At 43.2% G+C, this 19,592-nt stretch overlaps 1 protein-coding gene across 3 annotated transcripts in view; it reads left to right on the forward strand.

The window, feature by feature from the left end:
* The window catches only part of Svp (COUP transcription factor 2), a 190,045-nt gene that overhangs the window by 86,892 nt on the left and 83,561 nt on the right, over positions 1-19,592 (forward strand). For 2 of the 3 annotated variants that reach the window (XM_077419569.1, XM_077419567.1), the window contains exon 2: positions 4,659-4,817. In XM_077419569.1, the coding sequence (XP_077275695.1) occupies positions 4,790-4,817 (28 nt within the window). In that variant the 5' untranslated portion in view covers positions 4,659-4,789. The remainder of the gene's footprint in view (positions 1-4,658; positions 4,818-19,592) is intronic. The other variant, XM_077419568.1, reaches the window with a different exon arrangement.

Raw genomic sequence — 19,592 nt, forward strand, 5'->3', positions numbered from 1 at the left:
CTCGTTCTTTCGTCACAAATAGGATCTTAATTAAGAGAATCGATCGAATATTTCAGTGACTTATAATATATATATATATATATATATATATATATATATATATATAATCTTGGCTTCATCTTCAAATCATTTTCTGCACAAAAATTTTCTTACGTACAAAAGGGAATCATCGGGAATTATACCTAGAGCTAAATTGGGATTGAAAGAAGGCAAAGAAGTGATTTTGACTTATATATGCAACGGGAATATTTTGATAGTATTGTTTTGCGATGCTCGGTAATAACACTCATTGTCAGTGATATCACACAACATATATGACATATACCTATAATGTATGCCGCAACAATATATGAGCGCACATAATTTACTGTCTACAGCACTTTGTATAGAATACTGAGAATAGCACAGAATACTGTAGACACAGTGTCTGTAGAATAGTACAATTTGCTTTATTACACAGCGTCATTAAATTTAAACTTTAAGTCACTTCTTAAACAACGGGTTTCTCTAAAAGGCAATGCATGATATCTTTGATATCCAAAGTACTTTTGCTCCACCGTTGAGAGCCGATGCCGTATACGACATCGTTCTGCAGGAAAGGATTAAGAGAGCGAATTAAGGTATATCCGCCGGTTCTCTCCATATCGACGATCGCGAAAGGTTTGTCCTGTGCCGAGAGTTGGCACTCGGAACGCGCCGTGCCACGAAGGACTAGCCCGAGCAATGAAAATTCAATGACGCGAGCAATTTGAGCTCGCGGCGAGCAGCTCGCAAGCTACAATCTGAAAGTATAAACGGTAGTTGTGCGCTGCGCGCGCGCCCGCGCGAGCTTTCTTTCTTTCTCTCCCTTTCTTGCTCCATCTCTCATCTCTTCGTCGTATTCGCTCAGTGTTTCTTGCCCTCTCCCGTCTCCGTCTCTCGTTGCTCTCTCGCTACCGCAGTGTTCACATATACTGCGTGGTCGCCGGTGGTTGGCTCGCACAGAATAATCGCGTAATTTGCGTGTAACGATGCAATTTGTAGTTATGGCGACCCGGCTCTTTTTCCGTCTTCTTTTTTTTCCCCCTTCGCTCATTCTTCGTTTTTGCCGGTACCGACGACATCGACGTCGGCAACGACAGGAATAACGGCAGCGACAACGACACGACGACGTCGAACACCAAGGAGCTTAAGCTTTAAAGATGAGAAGGACTCGTAGATTTAGTACGAATCGCCTTTGATCTCTCTTTGGCGAGCTTATTTTCTCATTTAGCATCGACGAGGAAAATGGAGAAGCCGGAGTCGCGATCGTTAGTTTAGGAGTCGCGATAATAACTTTGATCTTCATGACAATCGTAATTTTGGGTGTATTAACTGATGAAAAGTATTTTTTGTACTCTGTACAAGTACAGAGATTAATCGATTTACCAACATTAATTAGTATGATCTTAATTACATCAATGTTTATCTCAATTTTTATCGATACTTTATTAATTTATTTTGAATTGTTAAAATTGCATTAAATATATTTATATTTCATCAAAATTTCTTAATTTTTTTTTATCTATAACTTGATAAAGAGTGACCATTTCATCTCGATATTATCCTCCGAAAGACGCATTTGATGGTTTATTCCCAGATCGCGGCGGCGACTCACGCTTTACTTACGCTATTGTTTGTGACCGATATCGCGTCCTCTATCTCGACGACGAGACGGATGCCTCCGCGGATTCACGCAAGAGAACGAGAGTATTAGTAAGCTCGCGAATGACTTATACGGACCGCGGCAAGCGAAATCACCTCTTTATCTCGATTCGAAAGTTCGTGCGCAGCGGGCGTTCTGTTACGATATAAATTGCCGACTTAGCTGCGCTAACTATTTATCTATATGTATACACGCCGTGCCATCGATCGTGATGGTCGACTTCGCTACACCTAGACTCGTTCCTCTGGCGAAGTCGTACTTATAACTTATAATCCTTATGAAGTACGTCTTTTATGTCGTCGTAGTTCCTACCCTCGTGGATTCCATCACCTTTCGTTGGAATAATTTTACGTGAATTTGTGATAAAAAAATCACAAATAATAATTATGCATCTCGTCAGCATTTAAGAAAATTATCTAAATCGATCATAATAAAAATTATCGAGTACCTAAAGTGTCACAACTCTTTTCGTCGCAACACTTTGATTAACTATTATCTGTCTAATAATTAACTGACTTAAATGAATTAAATGAATATTTATTTATAATACTCATACTTGTGAATCTTGAGAATCTGACGTAGACGTAAATAATTGAGTGACATTAATTGGAATGAAAAATTATACACAGAACACTACTATAAAACAAATCAATATTAATTTTTCGAAAATTTTATACAAATTGCATCAATGTATCCGCAATTATAACATAACAATTTATTAACACAAAATAAAATATACACGTAAAAATACTCACAAGACTGTGATATACAATAATGCGGTTCCATCTTTTACTTTAGCCTTCAGTTTCATTCTTAAAGAATCAACTTTTGAAATCGAATTTATAAAAACGTTTCATAATACTTTCTTTTCCCCCAAATACAAGATTCCTATATCAATAATTCTTGAAACTCGTTCTTTATCACTTTGTACATCCTTGTTTTATTATTAGGATAAATCTACTAATATAAACACTTCCTGCAGAGATACCTTTAATTTCGTTCCGTCGGTGCTCGCACGCAGGTGCGCGCGCGCATTCTATCCGGCGGGGTCTGTTTTAATTAAAATCAACCGCGTGGCCCCGATCACCTTTTAACCCCTGGTATCGCGCGCGCGCGCGCGCGCACTGGCTGGCGCTGGTCTTTTGCTCACGTGCGTGTCCCACGTGTTTTTACGACGCGGAATTATTGCTCGCCTCGCTGTTTATTAAATTGAATTGTGTCGCACCGCGTCGTCACCCCGTGGCAGTGGCTCTTTATCGGACTCCTTTCTCTCCTGCCGCTCCATTACCACCAGCAATTAACTAACCGCTCATTAGGAAGCCGCGTGTACGACCATTCGCGCGCCAATCAAAGAACGGCCGACCTGTCGGCTCGCTACGATTATAATTACGGTACGTTCGTCTTCGCTGTTTGCAGCTTTCCATCGAATAAAAAGATGATACTGCCGGAAGAGTTAAAATGATTAATAATAAACATTCAAGAAAGATAAAATACAAAATTTTATCTTGCACTAAAAAAGATTTGATCTCTAAGTAATGAAAATGGATCGATTTTTAAATAACCCTTGCACTTTGTTTTAGTTTTGCCCCAAAAATTTTATCCTTGAAATACACTAATAACGAAGAGTTGTTAAGAAATACACTGTGCAAATACAGATTGAAGTCATCTTAATCGATTGCATATTATGAACTTACGTAAGTAAATGGCATGATTATAAACTATTTAATTTGAGAAATAGATTTTTAAATCAATTTTTTCTTAACGATAATAGTTTCGACAAGATTTTACTAATTTCTACGACCGCGCACTTCGTGAAATTCTCGAGATGATCGATCGCATCAACTCTGGAGTGATATCCGGATATGAATCCGGAGTAATGCGGCGAAAACTCATCGTCTGTACCGTGGAGTATCGCGGTGAAGGGGAGAGAGCGTGGAGTACTCGATCTCAGCGGGACGGCTACTAATAGGATTTTCGTGATCAAGTCCGTCGGCACTTTCGACTCGACTGACTCCTCATTCCCATAAAGGAGGTAGCCCGCGCGATATCTGCCTATATCGAGCGTCGCGCGTGTGTGCGGGCCGCCATTGTACCACAGATCGTGGATCCGCCGTAACTTAGATCCGCGATCCCTACGTTGACCTCAAGGTGCATCGGTCTCGTTGCAACGTGCATGTTACAAAATTTGCGTAATCACGTATCATCGGTCCGAGGCCTCCCCCCCCGCCGTTCCCAATCCGCGCGCACGTTTCCCCTCTCCGTTCTTCTCCCTGATCGCGCTACGTAATCTTGTCGTTCCACACGTGCACGTTTGACGTTGGGTACGTACGTGCGCCGCGAGATGTATCCAATAAACAAGAGAAACTTTACCATGACGTTCCATAAGCATTAGTCCCGTCACGTTTATGGTTGCTCATATACACGCTCTATCAATAAGAATCTGCGTAACCGTCTGCATACTCTCGGATGGATCTTGATTTCAGCACGTGGTAGCTAATCGCTTATGCTTTACCGAATGCCATGCCGATCGTGCTGTCTTTCGTTATTACACGCGTGTATTGTAACGCGTGAATTAACGCGAATATAGAAAAATATATATATTTCTGCTGTCGGCGAAAAGTAGTTAATGTTTTTATGCTAGATGCTAGAAGATTGATCTCGTGAGGCATCTAATCGTATATGACATTAATGGAGAAAGTACGATTGATGTCTTGAAATTTAAATTGGCTGCAAAGAGAACTTACAGGAGGAAATAGATTTTTCTAATGAGGACATTCCAGTGAAAATTCGTTCCGCAATGGCGAATATGATATAAATATTCATATATATATATTTAAATTGTTGTAGATATTAAAATATTTTTCGGTAAAAGACACTAATACTAATATTTTATAAATAGATTTAGAATTGTTTAAATATACGATCAAAACTGAATTTAAATTTAAGTCTAATAAAATCTTCGCTTTTTTTTCAGGATGCAAGAGTTTTTTCAAGAGGAGTGTCAGGCGGAACCTAACGTACTCGTGTCGAGGGCAGAGAAACTGTCCGATCGATCAACATCATAGAAATCAGTGCCAGTATTGCCGCTTGAAAAAGTGCCTGAAGATGGGCATGCGCCGGGAAGGTATGCACTGTACTGAACCCTTTTTACGTATTTATTAGCGATCGATCTCCACTGGTGATTACATCGGGGTCGCCGAAATGTCTTGACAGCAATGTTCGAAGTTCACGGAGAAAAACATTGCAGGTGCCTGTTTTTAAAGAAATTTCATTGAAATTAATAAAACTATTGACAAAAAAAATATTTCTAATAAGGTGCTGTTACGTGATAACTCTATATTATAATTTTTGTTTTATATTTTAATATACAACCAAAATAAGTTTTTTTTTATCGAAATTAAGATCGGGCATTGTAAGATTATATTATATAAATATTAATATAATTATAAAATATAATTAAATAAACATATTACAGAAAATTAGGCGCTTGCAGTATTTTTTTCTTCTGGGATCTTGATTTTTTCTGTCGCGCGCTTTTTACAATAAAAAGACAAAAAGTCGTTGTGGGGAAATGATGTTTCTCCGATATACGGAATGAATTTGGAATAAATGTTAAAAGTAGCACAATGAAGATATATACGCGTTAAAGTTAAAGTGGATGATGACGAAAATATCAAATACTTGTTCGTCATGTTGTTTTCCAGAAAGAAACGTATATTTTGTAATTTTTGATTTGAAGTAATTTATAATGAAGAGAAAATTTTTATATTAAATTTTATTTTATTTTATAGTTCATTCAAGGAACGATGCCTTTTGCGACTATCGATTAGGAAGCCACTTGCACTATAATTGCAGTATTCGGAGAAACGTCAATGAGACACAAAGCATCGATCCAATGATAATATTTGCGACTCGCTGTGATCACCCGTTAAACTCTCCGTAACACGGTCCGCAAATCGAGCTCCCTTTTCTGATTCTCAATATTACGCATTATTTCGATTGAGCTGAGGAATTTCTGAAATTATATATATTACATGTAATAATACGCAACACAATTTATATATCTAGAATTATAACATCACTTACTTTCATGCGATAATTACAAGATTACTACGTCTTCAAGTTTGATGCGGAAAAACTTTCAATAGCAATATAATTAAAATATATTATCGCGTTATAATTTATTATATGGTATTATTTTTACAAGCTTGTACGGTCAATTTCTTTTATTCGCTAATTATGTGTGCGATTATCTGATCTCTCCACGACCAAGTCTCCAAATTAACTTAGGGGGGGCCTGAATACAATCGCGTTATACTATTTTATTTCGGCAATGTTTGCATCTGAAGACGTCACATTTCGAAACTGGCTTTCGGCGCGCTTCGCCGCGGCAGGAACTTTTAATTGCAGGCCGTGGAAAGGCCGGAAAGGTTCCCACGCCTTATCCCCGCCCGCGCGATTCCACGTTCCTCCGCTCTTGAACTTGGCTACTCGCACCGCGCGCGATAACATCTGACCTTGTTCCGCCGCGCGCACGAGGAGGAGAGGAGCGCGCTCGCTCCTCTCGCTGGTCATCGGCTCTCTCGGCCTGCCCAGGTGTACAACCACTTCCGTCCGAGACGTGGCCGTCCATCGTGGCCGGCGCGGCCGTCTGTCTGCCCCGAAGCGTGCGCTCGCGCCGCGATCGTAAACTCGGTAAATCACGCGTTTTTACGCGTATCAGCCGCACGCGTCGACTCGCATGCGGTTATCGACGAGAGACGCGAACGGAGATATCGGCGATTTTGTCGCGCTGAGAAGAAAATGTAACGAGTTAGATTAATTTGTTAGTTTTCCAAATATATTAGTTGAAACTATCATTCTGCACTCTTTTAGAGTAAAGCAGCACGTTATCAATAACGAAAAAAAAATGAAAGATCGTTTAAAAGGTGCAAGAGACATTATTTCGATCCTGCTATCGTTTTAAAAGTAATCTTGTTTCGCATTATGTATTATGCTCTCAAGATAGGCTTTTGCTGATCGCTTTCTTGAAGAACTCGCATCATGTTTCGAAATTACTTTGCATAACAGGCGGATATATATTTAACAATTTAATGATAATCTTGAAATATCTTTTGAATCACAATCTTAATAATGTAATCTTTACATGAAATGGAAGTACGTAGGCGTGCTTTATTCTTAAAACGTAATTTATTAAGATTCTTAAATATTTTCTCGCTGGTATATCTTTTATTACAAATTATCGAAACCTTGAGACCGGAACGGCTGTCCTTCGTTTTGATCTGGCCTCTTTCGTATGTGAATCGCAGAAAGCGCACGAACTTCCCAAAGGCACATTCTCGAATATCGTGAGCCACATTGTACTTTATGAAAGAGAAGCTCGCGCACGATTATTCGCACGAGAGCCGCCGGCTCTCCTGCCCGCGGCGCAGTTTTTCCCACAGGAACGTAGACGCGAGAAGACGTCGCGTTTTCTGCCCTGTCACAGCGACATCCGCCTATTATCCGCGATGATGCCCCGGTCTTTGATAATAATTCGAGTTGCTCGCGAGCGCGGGGCACGTAACTCTGTATACACTCACCTGGTCTCTGCCATATACGTTCGCACGAAAGATTCACGGGAAGGAAAGAGGGAAAGAAAAAGAACAGTGGAAGAGAACGAAAGAAGCAGAAGAAGAAGAAGCAGAAGAAGAAGAAGAAGTAGAAGAGGCCGAAGAAAAGAAAAGTGCATGAAGGGCGGAGGGCCGCGGAGAAAGGATGACGAGAGCAAGGGGGGTTGCCGGCACCGCCGGCAGGAGCAGCAGCAGCAGCAGCAGCAGCAGCAACGGCAACAGCAGCAACGGGAGAAGGCAGAAGAGGCGAGAGGTCGTGGATGATGGAGGGGGAAGGGTTGAAGGCGCGAGAGGAGAGAAGAAACGAGGTGGAGTGAAGGTGGTGGAGCAACGAGGGGAGGGGCGGGAAGGAGGGAAGAGGACTAGAGAGAGCGAGAGAGAGACAGAGAGGGAGAGACGATGGTCCGAGGTCAGCGGGGTGCATGACCTTACCTTAGGGCCCCTTCCTTCCGTGGGGCCCTCGAGGCAGACAGGATGCGCTGAAGATTACCCCGTAGATACTGTCCGCGATGATTACAGAAATCTAGGAAGCCGCTCAATTTAATTAACCCTTAATTGCGAGCGCTCGGGACAGGATGGTGCGTTTACTCCGGTATCCTGGCGCTTTTCCCCCGTCCCCCTTGTCTATTCGAGGACGATGATGATGATGATGGTGGTGGTGGCGGCGCGGCGGTTGTTCCCCATGTATATGAGCGCGCGACGATGCGTGAGTTATCGTTCCGCGAAACGAAGTGCACTTTCTTTCAAAGACGAACGTTGGTCGGAAGGGATATAGACCAACTGTTGGCACAGTGTGCAGTAGGTACAGTAGGTGCAGATCCTGGAGTTTGTTAGACATTGGCATTTTCTAAACGTTATTAAACACTTACTACACAACTTGAAATCCGATAGTTTATGAAAAGCATTTACTTGCATATAAAACATAGATTTATATATCTATTTATTGATAAATAATGATTAAGGCAGCGACAAATGTAAAAATGATGTAATCTTCATAAGGCCTTAGGAAAGACACGCACGATAGTTCAAAGTTAATATCTCACATTGTTATTTATCGGTATTTATAATAAAACATATTAACATATCTATATTTTCAAGGTATTTATACAACAGAAGTTCAGTGAATTTAAAAGAAGTAAAGCAATTGAAATAAAAAATAACTAATATATATGGGCAACCGCAGATAGCGCAATAATAAGGAAATCATAAAAATTCTGGAAATATAAGTTCTTTTATATATTTTTATGGATTTCTTATCGCATCATCACATACAGTTGGCTCATGTCAATCTCTTTATTGGGTACAGGTTTTTTTAATTTTTTCCAAAAAGTTAATCAGTGGTTCTTTATGCACACATTTGAATTACCCTATGTATTTTATCTATCTCATGACATATATAGTTTATTGTGATGACGTCTAGAGTTTTTTATTATTATATAAATAAGTTTTTATTACAATGAAAAAAAACGTCTTATTATTCAATTTTTTTTTCGCTTCGTGTGAATCACGGAATTGAAGATCAGCTTTATCGCCGAGCGCTCTTCAGTTGGTCACGTAACTATCGAGTGTACCCATCGCGATACCCCGATAGCGATTCGCGACTAGAAGGCCCCGTTACGTACTTAATACGCTCGTTAAAACGAGGAACTTGGAAACGCATTCGTTCGCGGACGCGCACGTTTCTTCCATACCTTCGCAATAAATCTGCACTGTTTATTTTACAACCCGCAGCCGTTTCTTTGCGCCTGCTTTGATATCTTTGCCTAAAGAAAAAGAAGAAAAAAGAACAGCGCTCAACCATCCTGTGCGCCAAAATGGCTGCGTCTCTTTAATTTATGCGCGTGCTAAGGTAATTGACCCATTTAGATACGGATGTACTTCCATTTCGTGCCGATAATATTGAAAAAATCGTGGCGCTAAACGTGTGAGAAATTAAATTTTCTGTGTTCCTCTTTCTCTGACTATAAAGATTTAATGGATAGATTCAATTTTATAATTACCGAAATAAAATAGCGAAAATAGTGCTATAAAAGTGAAAAGATTTATTATTTAGTGTTTAGCTTTAATATTTTACCACTTTTTTTCTTCGTAATATTATTTCGAAACTTTCAAAGTCAGTTTTATATATTTGTTTGATTATTTTTGGAGGTCTTTATGTACCATGATTATTATTTCATACATTGCGTTGTTTATGAATATATTAATACATATGTTAACAAAAAAGTACACGAGAAATATAAATTACTTTTCTAAAAAATATTAAGAAACTAATTGGCATGCTTCTACTATAATTGGTATTTTTTTTCTACTTTGAGAAAATTTACGATAGTTTTAATTATTATATGGATCAATGACGCAACTAGAAAAATATGCTAAAATTGTATCAAGCAAACAATTGCTTAACATTATTAATTCCATCGATTTCAGAAATTATTTTAACGGTTTCTTCTCTTTTTCTCTCTCATAAACGAATCCATTTGCCATAGTATTACGACATTTTTCCCACAATGAGCAATAAGTCTATCGCAAATTTCGTAAACTCTTACGTGGACGATGCGCACGTAGATACATATCGTCGAATGTTCGTTAACGCCATAACAAAAGGAGACAGGACGCACGACGACGAGGGGGAGGGACGCGGTGGGAGCCGAGAGAGGAGACGTGGAGAGAACTCGAGAGGCAAATAACCCTAATTTCATCGTCGGAGACCTGCATTCAGAAAGTCATTATCAAACGAGCGTCCCGCGCGTCCGTTATAATTACGCGGGCGTTGCACAACAGAAAATGTATCGAACACACACTGCCTCGCTTTCTCTCTCTCTTACTTCTCTCTCGTTCTGCTTTCATGCTTCTTCTTTTCCCGCCGGTCTCTCTCTCTCTCTCTCTCTCTCTCTCTCTCTCTCTCTCTCTCTCTCTCTCTCTCTCTCTCTCTCTCTCTCTCTCTCTCTCTCTCTCTCTCTCTCTCCCCCCCCCTCTTTCCCCGTTCTCACGTTCTTTATTTGCACGCGTTTCGCACCAATCACTTGCTCCAACTGTGTACGCACTCTTGTCCGTCCGCCCATTTGGCTTTCTTCCCGAACGTCTGCTGATTACGTGATTTTCTAATAATTACACAAACTCATGCGTGTTGCTTATTGCGTTTTTCAATTCGATTAACCGGTTTATCGCTCATAATGAAGATCACGTTCTAAGTTTACAGTAGTTATCCTACCAATTACGAGTCCCTGGAAGTATTAAATTGCTTACAGCAATGTTGTAATTTGCCGAGTGACGAATATTCAGCCCGCCAAATGTTACTGACTTTTAATTGCATCCTTGATCATCTAGAATTTAGTCTCATATTTAGATACTTTATTTACATATTAATCTCATTACATGTAATTATCATGTTTCATTACATGTAATTACATGTTTCAATGAAGGATTTTAAAATAAATTATTTCCGGTCATAATATAACAATATGACATATTAATATTAGCAGTATAATTATATCATTATTATTTCGTCAGTATCAAATCACATGCGGAGCAAAATTGACTATTATTGTTAATTAACATTGATTAACATGTTGATATTTACATTGAACTTTCCCAGGAAGCTTTCGAGCGAAAACCCGCACGGTGGAAGCTCAACATTCCCCAGAATTCCGCTCGACGGTATCCGCGCACGGAGTGCCAGAGAGTCCGAGAGTCTTATCAATCTATCTGCGGCGCGCGATCAACCGATCGACCGTAAGATCGGCCGATCGATCGGCCGGCCGATCACTCGATCAGCGCCGATAGATTGTCCTTCCCCCTATCCTTCGATCGCAGGTAATCGTATATATTCGCAACTGCGCGCCCGGATCTCCGCCGGTTATGCAATCTTCCGTAGAGAGCAACCGATAATCCAGCGCGCCGGTCACGGCTGTGCGCATCCCGCGTGGCCGTGTGTGAGCGCGTGCACATGCACGTGCACGTCCGTGTACACGTGCGGACGGATACACGGGCGTTCGCGGTGCGCCATGCCGTGTCGGCGCGGATTTCACTTATCTTTCTTTCCCGGCGTCGAAGTTCCGCGCGCGCGGCCCGATGCAACGACGACCATTATGGCCGCATTAACTGAAATTAGACATTGTTTCCCTTGCCGGGGTGAAACACGGCGCGCAACAATGGGGAGACGACGCGGGCGACGACGATGACGATGAATACGGGCAGGGCCAGGCCAGCCGCGCGGCCACGGGGTGAACCAAAATAGCGGGGGGCAGAGTAACGAGAGAGAAAAATAATGGGGAAAAATGCGCGCGAGGCGGCCACTCCGAAGAATATCCTCCTCTTCCTCTCCCTCTCTCTCTTTCTTTCTTCCCCTTCGTCTCTTTTTATCTCCGTTCTCCCTCGCTCTGTCTTCGCCAACGTGCGCCGGCGAGAGATTGCCGATATTACAGCAGGGTCAGGATCGTGACTTTAATCAATTAGCGAGGTTTCTCGGACCCGGGAAATGATTAGTAATCCGGCCGGCAGCCAGACTCTCTCGGTTCTTGGTCTCCTCTCCTCGGCCCCGGACACCTCTCCGCTCGTTGCTCTTATCCGCAACGGGGGATAAGAATACGCGCGCGCCGTTCCGATGAGCCGCAGGAGGAAGTAATTGATGAGAGAAAATCAGCCTATCTCCGCGGATAGAGTTTATTATTTCGTAGACCCGCGGGGAACTATAGCCGCTAGATTTACAGAATGCTCGTTGATTCAACCTTAATATGAAATTAAAGTTAATCTAAATGTGGCGAACGGCTTTTAAGAGGAAGCAATACTAAAAACATAGGGTATCCTTTGAAATTCTTTACACAAAAATTATTGTTTTAATCAAAAATTTTTATTGTCAGTTTAAAGGTACATACTGTGAAAAAAGATTTTACTTTAAAAAATATTGATATTTAAACAAAAGGTACTATGTTTGTCGTACTAGTCGTACTACGTTCACTGGCTGTATTTATACCATTCGAGAAAATAAAAAGAGCGAATATTTATTTAAAATATAGAAGCAAAGTTTTCGTCGTACATTTGACTAAAGTAAATTTTATTCGAATTTACAGTATGTTAATGTACAATATTTACGTTCATAAATTATAATATCTAAAGATTCTTATGCAAATTATAATCAAAAATTCGTTGTCGCATCGCTATTCATGGACAAATAATTCCACGTTATTCACGAGACAGTAATGAATACGGAGCATCGTGTACAAAAATCCAAGAGAGGCTAGTCAACGTTCCAAATACCGTTACAACGAGATAAACTGTCGATACGCGATACGAGGTGGATCCTTGCATCGGCTTGTGCGCGAATAGCAGTGAATCGATCGGTCACGTATCCTCGGCGGCCGCGGAAAGGCTGCGTGGAAACATAGACGACTTTGACGAGATTCCAACGCTAATTACGATTAATAGCAGCGCGCGTATATACGGTCTTATCATCGCTCTGCTTCAATTGACCGCCGCTATTTTCTCGATCGTCATGAGCGATCTACTCCTCTTTTTTTTCTCTTTTCCGAGAGTAACATGACAGCGCATGCATGTCTTATTCGTCGGCTCTTACGTTCTGGAATGAAAGAGAGAAGTGCATTTTGAAAGCTCCTTATTACGGCATTTTTGTATCTGTCGACGTTTTTGTTGTTTGCACGTGAGTAATTTTATTATTTTGAAAAAAAAATTCGCAAGGTGTACTACAATGGCACATAACTAACAATAAGCTATATAATTAAACTAGGCTATAGTTAGGTTGAATTACAGTACGCGGGCAGTTTACTAATAGTGAGGAACTTCCCGTTTAAATTTACCGTTATATTTACCAAGGGGAAATTTAGAAATGAATTATTTATCTAGGGAGCAATAAGATCGTTAGCGCGCTATTTTAACATACCTATTATACTACTAGCCTACTCCGAAAATTCTTCATCGATCGCACATCCTGACACACGATGGCCGGCGCGGCGGTACGAGGCGACCACGCTTCCCCATATTTACCCGTATAATCTCTTTCCGAGCATTAAAATACAAAGTAGTCGCATTACCATGACAAAACTGTCGGGTCAAGAGAGCCTGACACCGTCTGTGGGGGATTACGATCGGCGGTCGAGTCCGATATGCATATTCAGCGGTGCAAGGTCCACCTTGTGCGCGTAATCTTGCGCCTTTTGTTCATCCTCAGCCAATCCGCGCTCGCCGCGGCTTTTCCACTCGATCGTCAACACGTCTATTTTTCCCCCCTTTGGATTCACGCTCGCACTGAATGATCGCCATTGAATATTCGACGAGGCGCATCCTCGGAAATTCGACATTGAGTTTCGCACGTGTGCACGATCCGCATTGTCATCGGCAACATCGAGCTATGAAGAAACAAAAATATTAGAATTGAAAAAAATGTTCATTACCGATAAGGTCTCCGCATCCAAAAATAACCTTCGATTTAACGTAAACGAGCTTCATACGGTCTCGTATAATATAACATGGATTTAAGAATAACTAAGGGCCGGTTGTTCCAACTTGTTGGTCAGCTAACTAGTTAAATCATGTGTCCATGCATCTTTGTCTAATGTAATGGATAAACAAAGACATATATATGATTTAACTATTAGGTAGTTTGCCAACAGGTTGTGGAACAACCGGCCCTAAGAGAGAAGTATGATTTAATATAAATTAGCAAACAATATCACGCATAGATTAGAAAACTATATAATTCAACGATTTTATGCGAAATTCGTATATAACTAATTTATTCTTATTTATATGCGTATTTTTTTTTTTCATTGCTTTGTCATCTACACGCTCATATTATATACAATACGGAACTCTTCTTTTCCTGTAAAAGAACACGATTAACATTTAGATCAATATAGTTGGAAACAAATGCTCGGAACGGCAGCCGGTCAATTCGAACGGTGACCTCAGGGACTCTCGAGCAGGCAGCTCGCTCGCTGTTCCAATCAGAATGTGAAAGTTCAGGCTGCAAAAGGCTTGCTATGTTGGCCGGCTTTATGCGCAGCGCCGATACGCGCTCTCTCGCGCAAACATATATACATATACACCTACACCATTATTCGCTTTTTCCTGACTTCTGTCTATGCCTACTTAACATCGACGGCTCATCCTACAGCCGATTTACACGACGGATGTACATGCATATTTGACGGCGGTCGAGTCATCGTGCTTTCGAGACGGAAGAGATATCTCCGCGTTTCATCAGTCGATCTCGGATACGGTGAATACAATTCTCTTACAATTTAATGAGAGAAGGAGGTGATTAATTACGATCGGCAGAAACATCAGGCGCCTTTGCTTGAAAACGTTGTAACTTCGTCACGAAGCGCATTTATAAAATGCCGACATCAGCCGTAATTCGCACTTGAAAGCGAGGTATAGATATCGTAAAATTGTAGAAAATGCCTCTTAGCGTTACGGGAATAATTAATCGCGTGTCTGGATATATTGTTTGCTTCGGAGATATAGTTACGTCGGGGTCATTTATCGCTATATGCTCGATTAAATTTCCCTCAACGTGCACCTACAAATGCCACGCAATGCGTCAATTTCTGATGTAAGTTTACATCTCTATATATTTACACTTAAGTTTTTTCCCTGCTATATAGAAGCTGGTGGATAGGCAAGAAGATTTTTTCCTTTGAGCTGTAGAAACGATAAATTACGTGAACATAAATGTAAAATTAATTATATAAAAAAATTGTAGAAAGCGGTTAGCTATTCGTCCTCTTCGCAAAGTTTATAATCATCTGCGCGTTTTCTTCCTGCGATCTGGGATGAATTCAGATTTTGACGCTTAACGCGCGCAAAAACAATTTCCGCGCTCATTTACGATAGTAGATTTTCCATTCCTAAAATTTTTCTGTATAATAACGAATAACGTATCAGTAAGGTGCATTAATTCGCTGGATCATAATAGCCTGACTTATCGGCGTAAAAAAATGCAAAATGAAATAAAAAGAGCGAACTAGTTATTTCTTATTCTTCCTCGTTATATACATTTTAATATTTCGCTGAATACTTAACCGGTGCATGGCACGTTGATTATTGAAGACCTAGCGGCCAATAATAAGTCAGGCTACTATGACCCATCGAATTAATGCACCTTACTGGTATATACGCGTATACATGTAGATGTATGCAGCACGAAAATTTTAATGTAGACTAATTTGAAGGCCAGATTGTGTGACTCTAGGTTAAATTTTTTGATTAATTCTCAAGCTCTCGAGAAAAGTACGTTAAACACATCGTTGCGCTGAGCCATCGGGCTGAACTCGTCGAAATTATACCGGCCTCTCAAGAGGGGACCGGATACGTGTCTGCCCACGTTTGCCACGTTTGCAACCACGCGAGAGCTCTGGTTCGCGACGCGAGACAGGTGAATTCCGCGCCACTGCCGCAACTTGCGCGGCTTGCCGCTATTTGCATCGACGAGGATCTTTCTCTCCCGCGGACCCTCGCCCCCTTTCTCCGTTCGCGCGACGCGACAATTACGCCGTTCCCTCGAATACGTGCCAATAATACGGAGAGATACCGCGGTTAGAGCACGGTAGAGCCGTTTTAGCCGTATACGCACCGCGCCGCGGCCGTCCCGTCGCTCGCGAATTCCACGCAAAATCCACGAGCCCGCATTCGGATTCTCGACGCCGGCCGCCGCGCCGTGAGGATTGCGTTATTTTCCTCCGCGCACCTTCGGCTCTTTCATTAAATCGCTATTTATCACCGACGTCGAGTCGAGTGCAGTAAGTTGATTACGCATTCACGAGGCGATTCGATACGCGCCAGCTAACTCGACAAAACCCGACAAATATATATCCGGTATCGGCAGGGACATAAATTTCAGTTAAGTTCTTTAATAATTCCGATATCACCGGGAAAACGTGCTTTCACTGTGCATTACCTTTATTTAATTGCACCGTTCGAACTGATAGCGCGCGATAATAAGGTTCCCATAAAGAATCCAATTCAACGATACTTATTTCACGGTGTAAAACGCCACCACGGTAGTAAATCACATTCCGATCACTTGTAGAACTCGAAGATTATGGACGAGGTAGAAAAATGATGTAGTATAGGAGCATGTGTGGGCGCACGAAACACATGATAGCAGTTCTCGCGAGGCGCGCAGACAAACGGTCTGCCCGTTAATTCGTGTGCGCGTGCGGAGTCTCCGCGAGCCGTCATCGAGCATCATCGACGTAAACGGCGTGGGAAAGCCGGTCGACGACCCAGCTCCCGGTAAGGATGCCGTCAATTTTTAGGATCGCGTACGACGTGAGAGAGACGTTTGGAAGAATTCGTCGGAGAATTCGAACAGGTGAATCACGTACGGAAAATGCTCGTTCCGGTTTCGCCGTGACGTATATAGAGGGGTAAGAGGGGGAACGAGTGCGAGGACTCTGACAGACCAGTGGGTCAAAAGAATGACCGTTCTTTCAACCGCGCGGGGCCGGAAGGCTGGAAGGACGTCGTCGTGGAGAAGAGATTCCGGTGACTCTCCCACGTATGCGCGGGCTCGCGTTATCCGCCGTTTTCGCGGTGATTCAGCTTCAACAATAAACGGTGCACGGGTTAGAGAACTCGCATAATTACGCGGTATTCGATATTAACGCCTGACGAGCAGCGGGCTATAATCTCCGACGGTGCGCGAATAAGTGCATGTGCGTATCGCGACCGCGGCGGATCGGTGGAAAGCAAGCGGACAGCAGCGCCGTTAAGCATCTGTCTGGTTAAGCAGCTACGTTTAAGCCTATTCGTTTCGCGCCAGTGAGCTCCGTCTTGATCGCGAGATAGTGAAAAGATATATCTTTGCTGGTGGATCTTTAATTTGGATCGTGATAGATTCGTTTCAGGTAGATTGTGAAAAGCACGAAAGTATCGCCGAAAAAGGAAAACCTTGTTGATTTTGACATTGAAATCTACTACTTTCTCATCGAGCAATACCGTTGTTAGATGAATTAATCCTCAAGCAAAATTTATTCTCGTTTTTGAACAAAACATTGATATGTTAATATTGATACAATATTAGGTAAACGTTTTGAATCGAATCCCAATTGAAGATCCATCGTGCAAGATTGTGAAGCTAAATCTGCTGTCAAATAAACTTGTTACAGGCAGAATTCGCCGTCGAGCGGATTCATTTTCAGCGAATTCGCCGTTGAACGGATTTATGATCAAACGAGGAGATCGTCTCTCCGAGCGGAATCGCCGCGCAGTCCAACGTTCGGCGCGTAATTCACGCACGGCCGGCGCATTATTCACGGCGGGGCTACGCTAAATCCATAAAGATCTAGTCGTTCGCTCTCTCGCGCGATTACGACTTGCGCGCGTAAGAGTTGCCCGCTCGTAGAACCAGTCCGCTTGTATAAGCGAGCCGGCGAGTTCGTTTCGCGGAGACCCGCGCTTACGAATCACCGCGGCGGGCGGAGGTGAACGAAAGCAGATATTAATAACGCGCCGCGTATACATGATTGTTGCGTGGTCCCACCTTCGCCTCCTCTCCTCCCGTTCTCCTCTCTCTCTCTCTCTCTCTTTTTCTCTCCTTCTCTCATCGCGGTGCGCTCCACCTCCTTTCGACCACTCGCCTTTTCCTCTCTTTCTCGCTTTCTCGCTCTCGCCGCCTCTCTCCGTCCGTTCCTCGCCGAGTTCGTCCGGGTCGCTCGTTTCTCCATACCTTCCTCAACCTTAATGTTGCTCATATAGCGTAAGAGCATAGCGTGGAGTAGCATGCGAGAGAGCCTCGCCGGGGCCTCGCCGCGAGCAGGCACCGTGGGAACCTTTAGGCGGGCCTCACCGCGCGCGCACTCGCTCGTTCGCTTGCTCGCGCTCGCGCTCGCGGGGCCCTGTTCTGGACGCGTGTAACCTTGTAACCTCCACCGACCTCTCCCTTTCTCAATCTCCGTCTCTTCCCTTCCCTTCCCTTCCCTGCCCGCCCTGCCGAGAGGCGCGCGTCTCCTCGCCCGTCCTCCTCTTCTCTCTCACGAGGTCTTCTTTCCGCTCCTCTTCGGTCGTCTCTCGGTCTTCGTTTTCCGCTTCGTCCTTCGTCCCAGTCGGCCGTATACACACCTCATAACGACGCGACAAGTCGCCTCGCGTGGTGGAAGAGTCTTCTTCCGAAGATGCGATCTCGATCTCGCGGCGACGATGGTTGCGATCGGTGAACGTCGGGACGCGCAACGCGAGACACCGACGACGTCAAACGGTAAAGAGCGCGCTTGGAGAACGTAGGAGAGTTCGAGAGCGCGGTATATGATGCGCGCTCTTGATTGCGATGAATGTAGCGTAATAAATTTCATACGCGTCAGCCTCACTTCGAGGATCGCTCAGGCAGTCCGCCGATTGCACGCGCGATAGCACGCTCTCGTCGTTAAGTCCGATCAATAATAAATTTCACCGTCAAAGCAGTAAATTCCGCACTCTCGGCAGCTTGTCTGGTAAACTACTGCGGCCCAGAAGATGAGACGGATTCGCTCGAAATAGGAAAACTTTTTAAGAATTGCAATATTTGCACGAACTATTTTGAGAGCAAGCTCGAGTCAGAATCATTTTATGATTTGATTACCTGAATTACAGTAAAGTATTAAAATTAGTTCTAATGAGAGGAAAGAAAGTATTTTTTAATAACCCTCCGAGAGGACCAATATGATAAACTAATAGGAAGAAGTGGTTATTCTCATGTTCTTCACCGAGTTTCCTCAATTTCAATGTCCCCCTCGAGAAAACTCATCAGTAACGACGGAGTTTGCCACAAAGTGTCCCTATTACTACACACGCTTGAATCGTCGGGCAAGTAAGCGCAAGCAAGCAAGCAAGCGAATTTTCTGTGGTCGGAACCGCGGGATAGGGCAGCGTCGAATTAGCGGGCCGTAATGGCGAGCTGCCGCCGTTCGTCCGGTTCGCGCGCTTACGTTCGGACGCTACCTATACTATCTCTCCCGTGCCACGGAACAGAACGGCCGTGAGGCCCGGCGCGGTAACGGCGAAGAGCGGTCGCCGACGGCCGAAGTCGGTAACCTTCTTTCCGGCGAAATTATCATAATGGCTCGGAACAGAAGCATGGCCCGGAGCGACCTCCGCTCTCGCCTGGAAACTGCCTCTCGCACGATGTGCATACTCCTTACCCGGGGCATCTTCCGCGAGTCTAAAAGCGAACTCTCCCGCGTGCGTGCGTGCATGCCATGCATGCGTGAGTGCATGCGTGCGTGCGTGAACTGTTGCGCGCAAGAGCGTATTCGCGCGCGTGGTTATAGCGAGCCTCTCTCGCCAGCCCTAGCCCGCTCTCG

This window comes from Temnothorax americanus, unplaced genomic scaffold (genome assembly GCF_048541705.1).
Source record: "Temnothorax americanus isolate GAGA-0224 unplaced genomic scaffold, ASM4854170v1 Scaffold56, whole genome shotgun sequence".
Classification (NCBI taxonomy): Eukaryota; Metazoa; Arthropoda; class Insecta; order Hymenoptera; family Formicidae; genus Temnothorax; species Temnothorax americanus.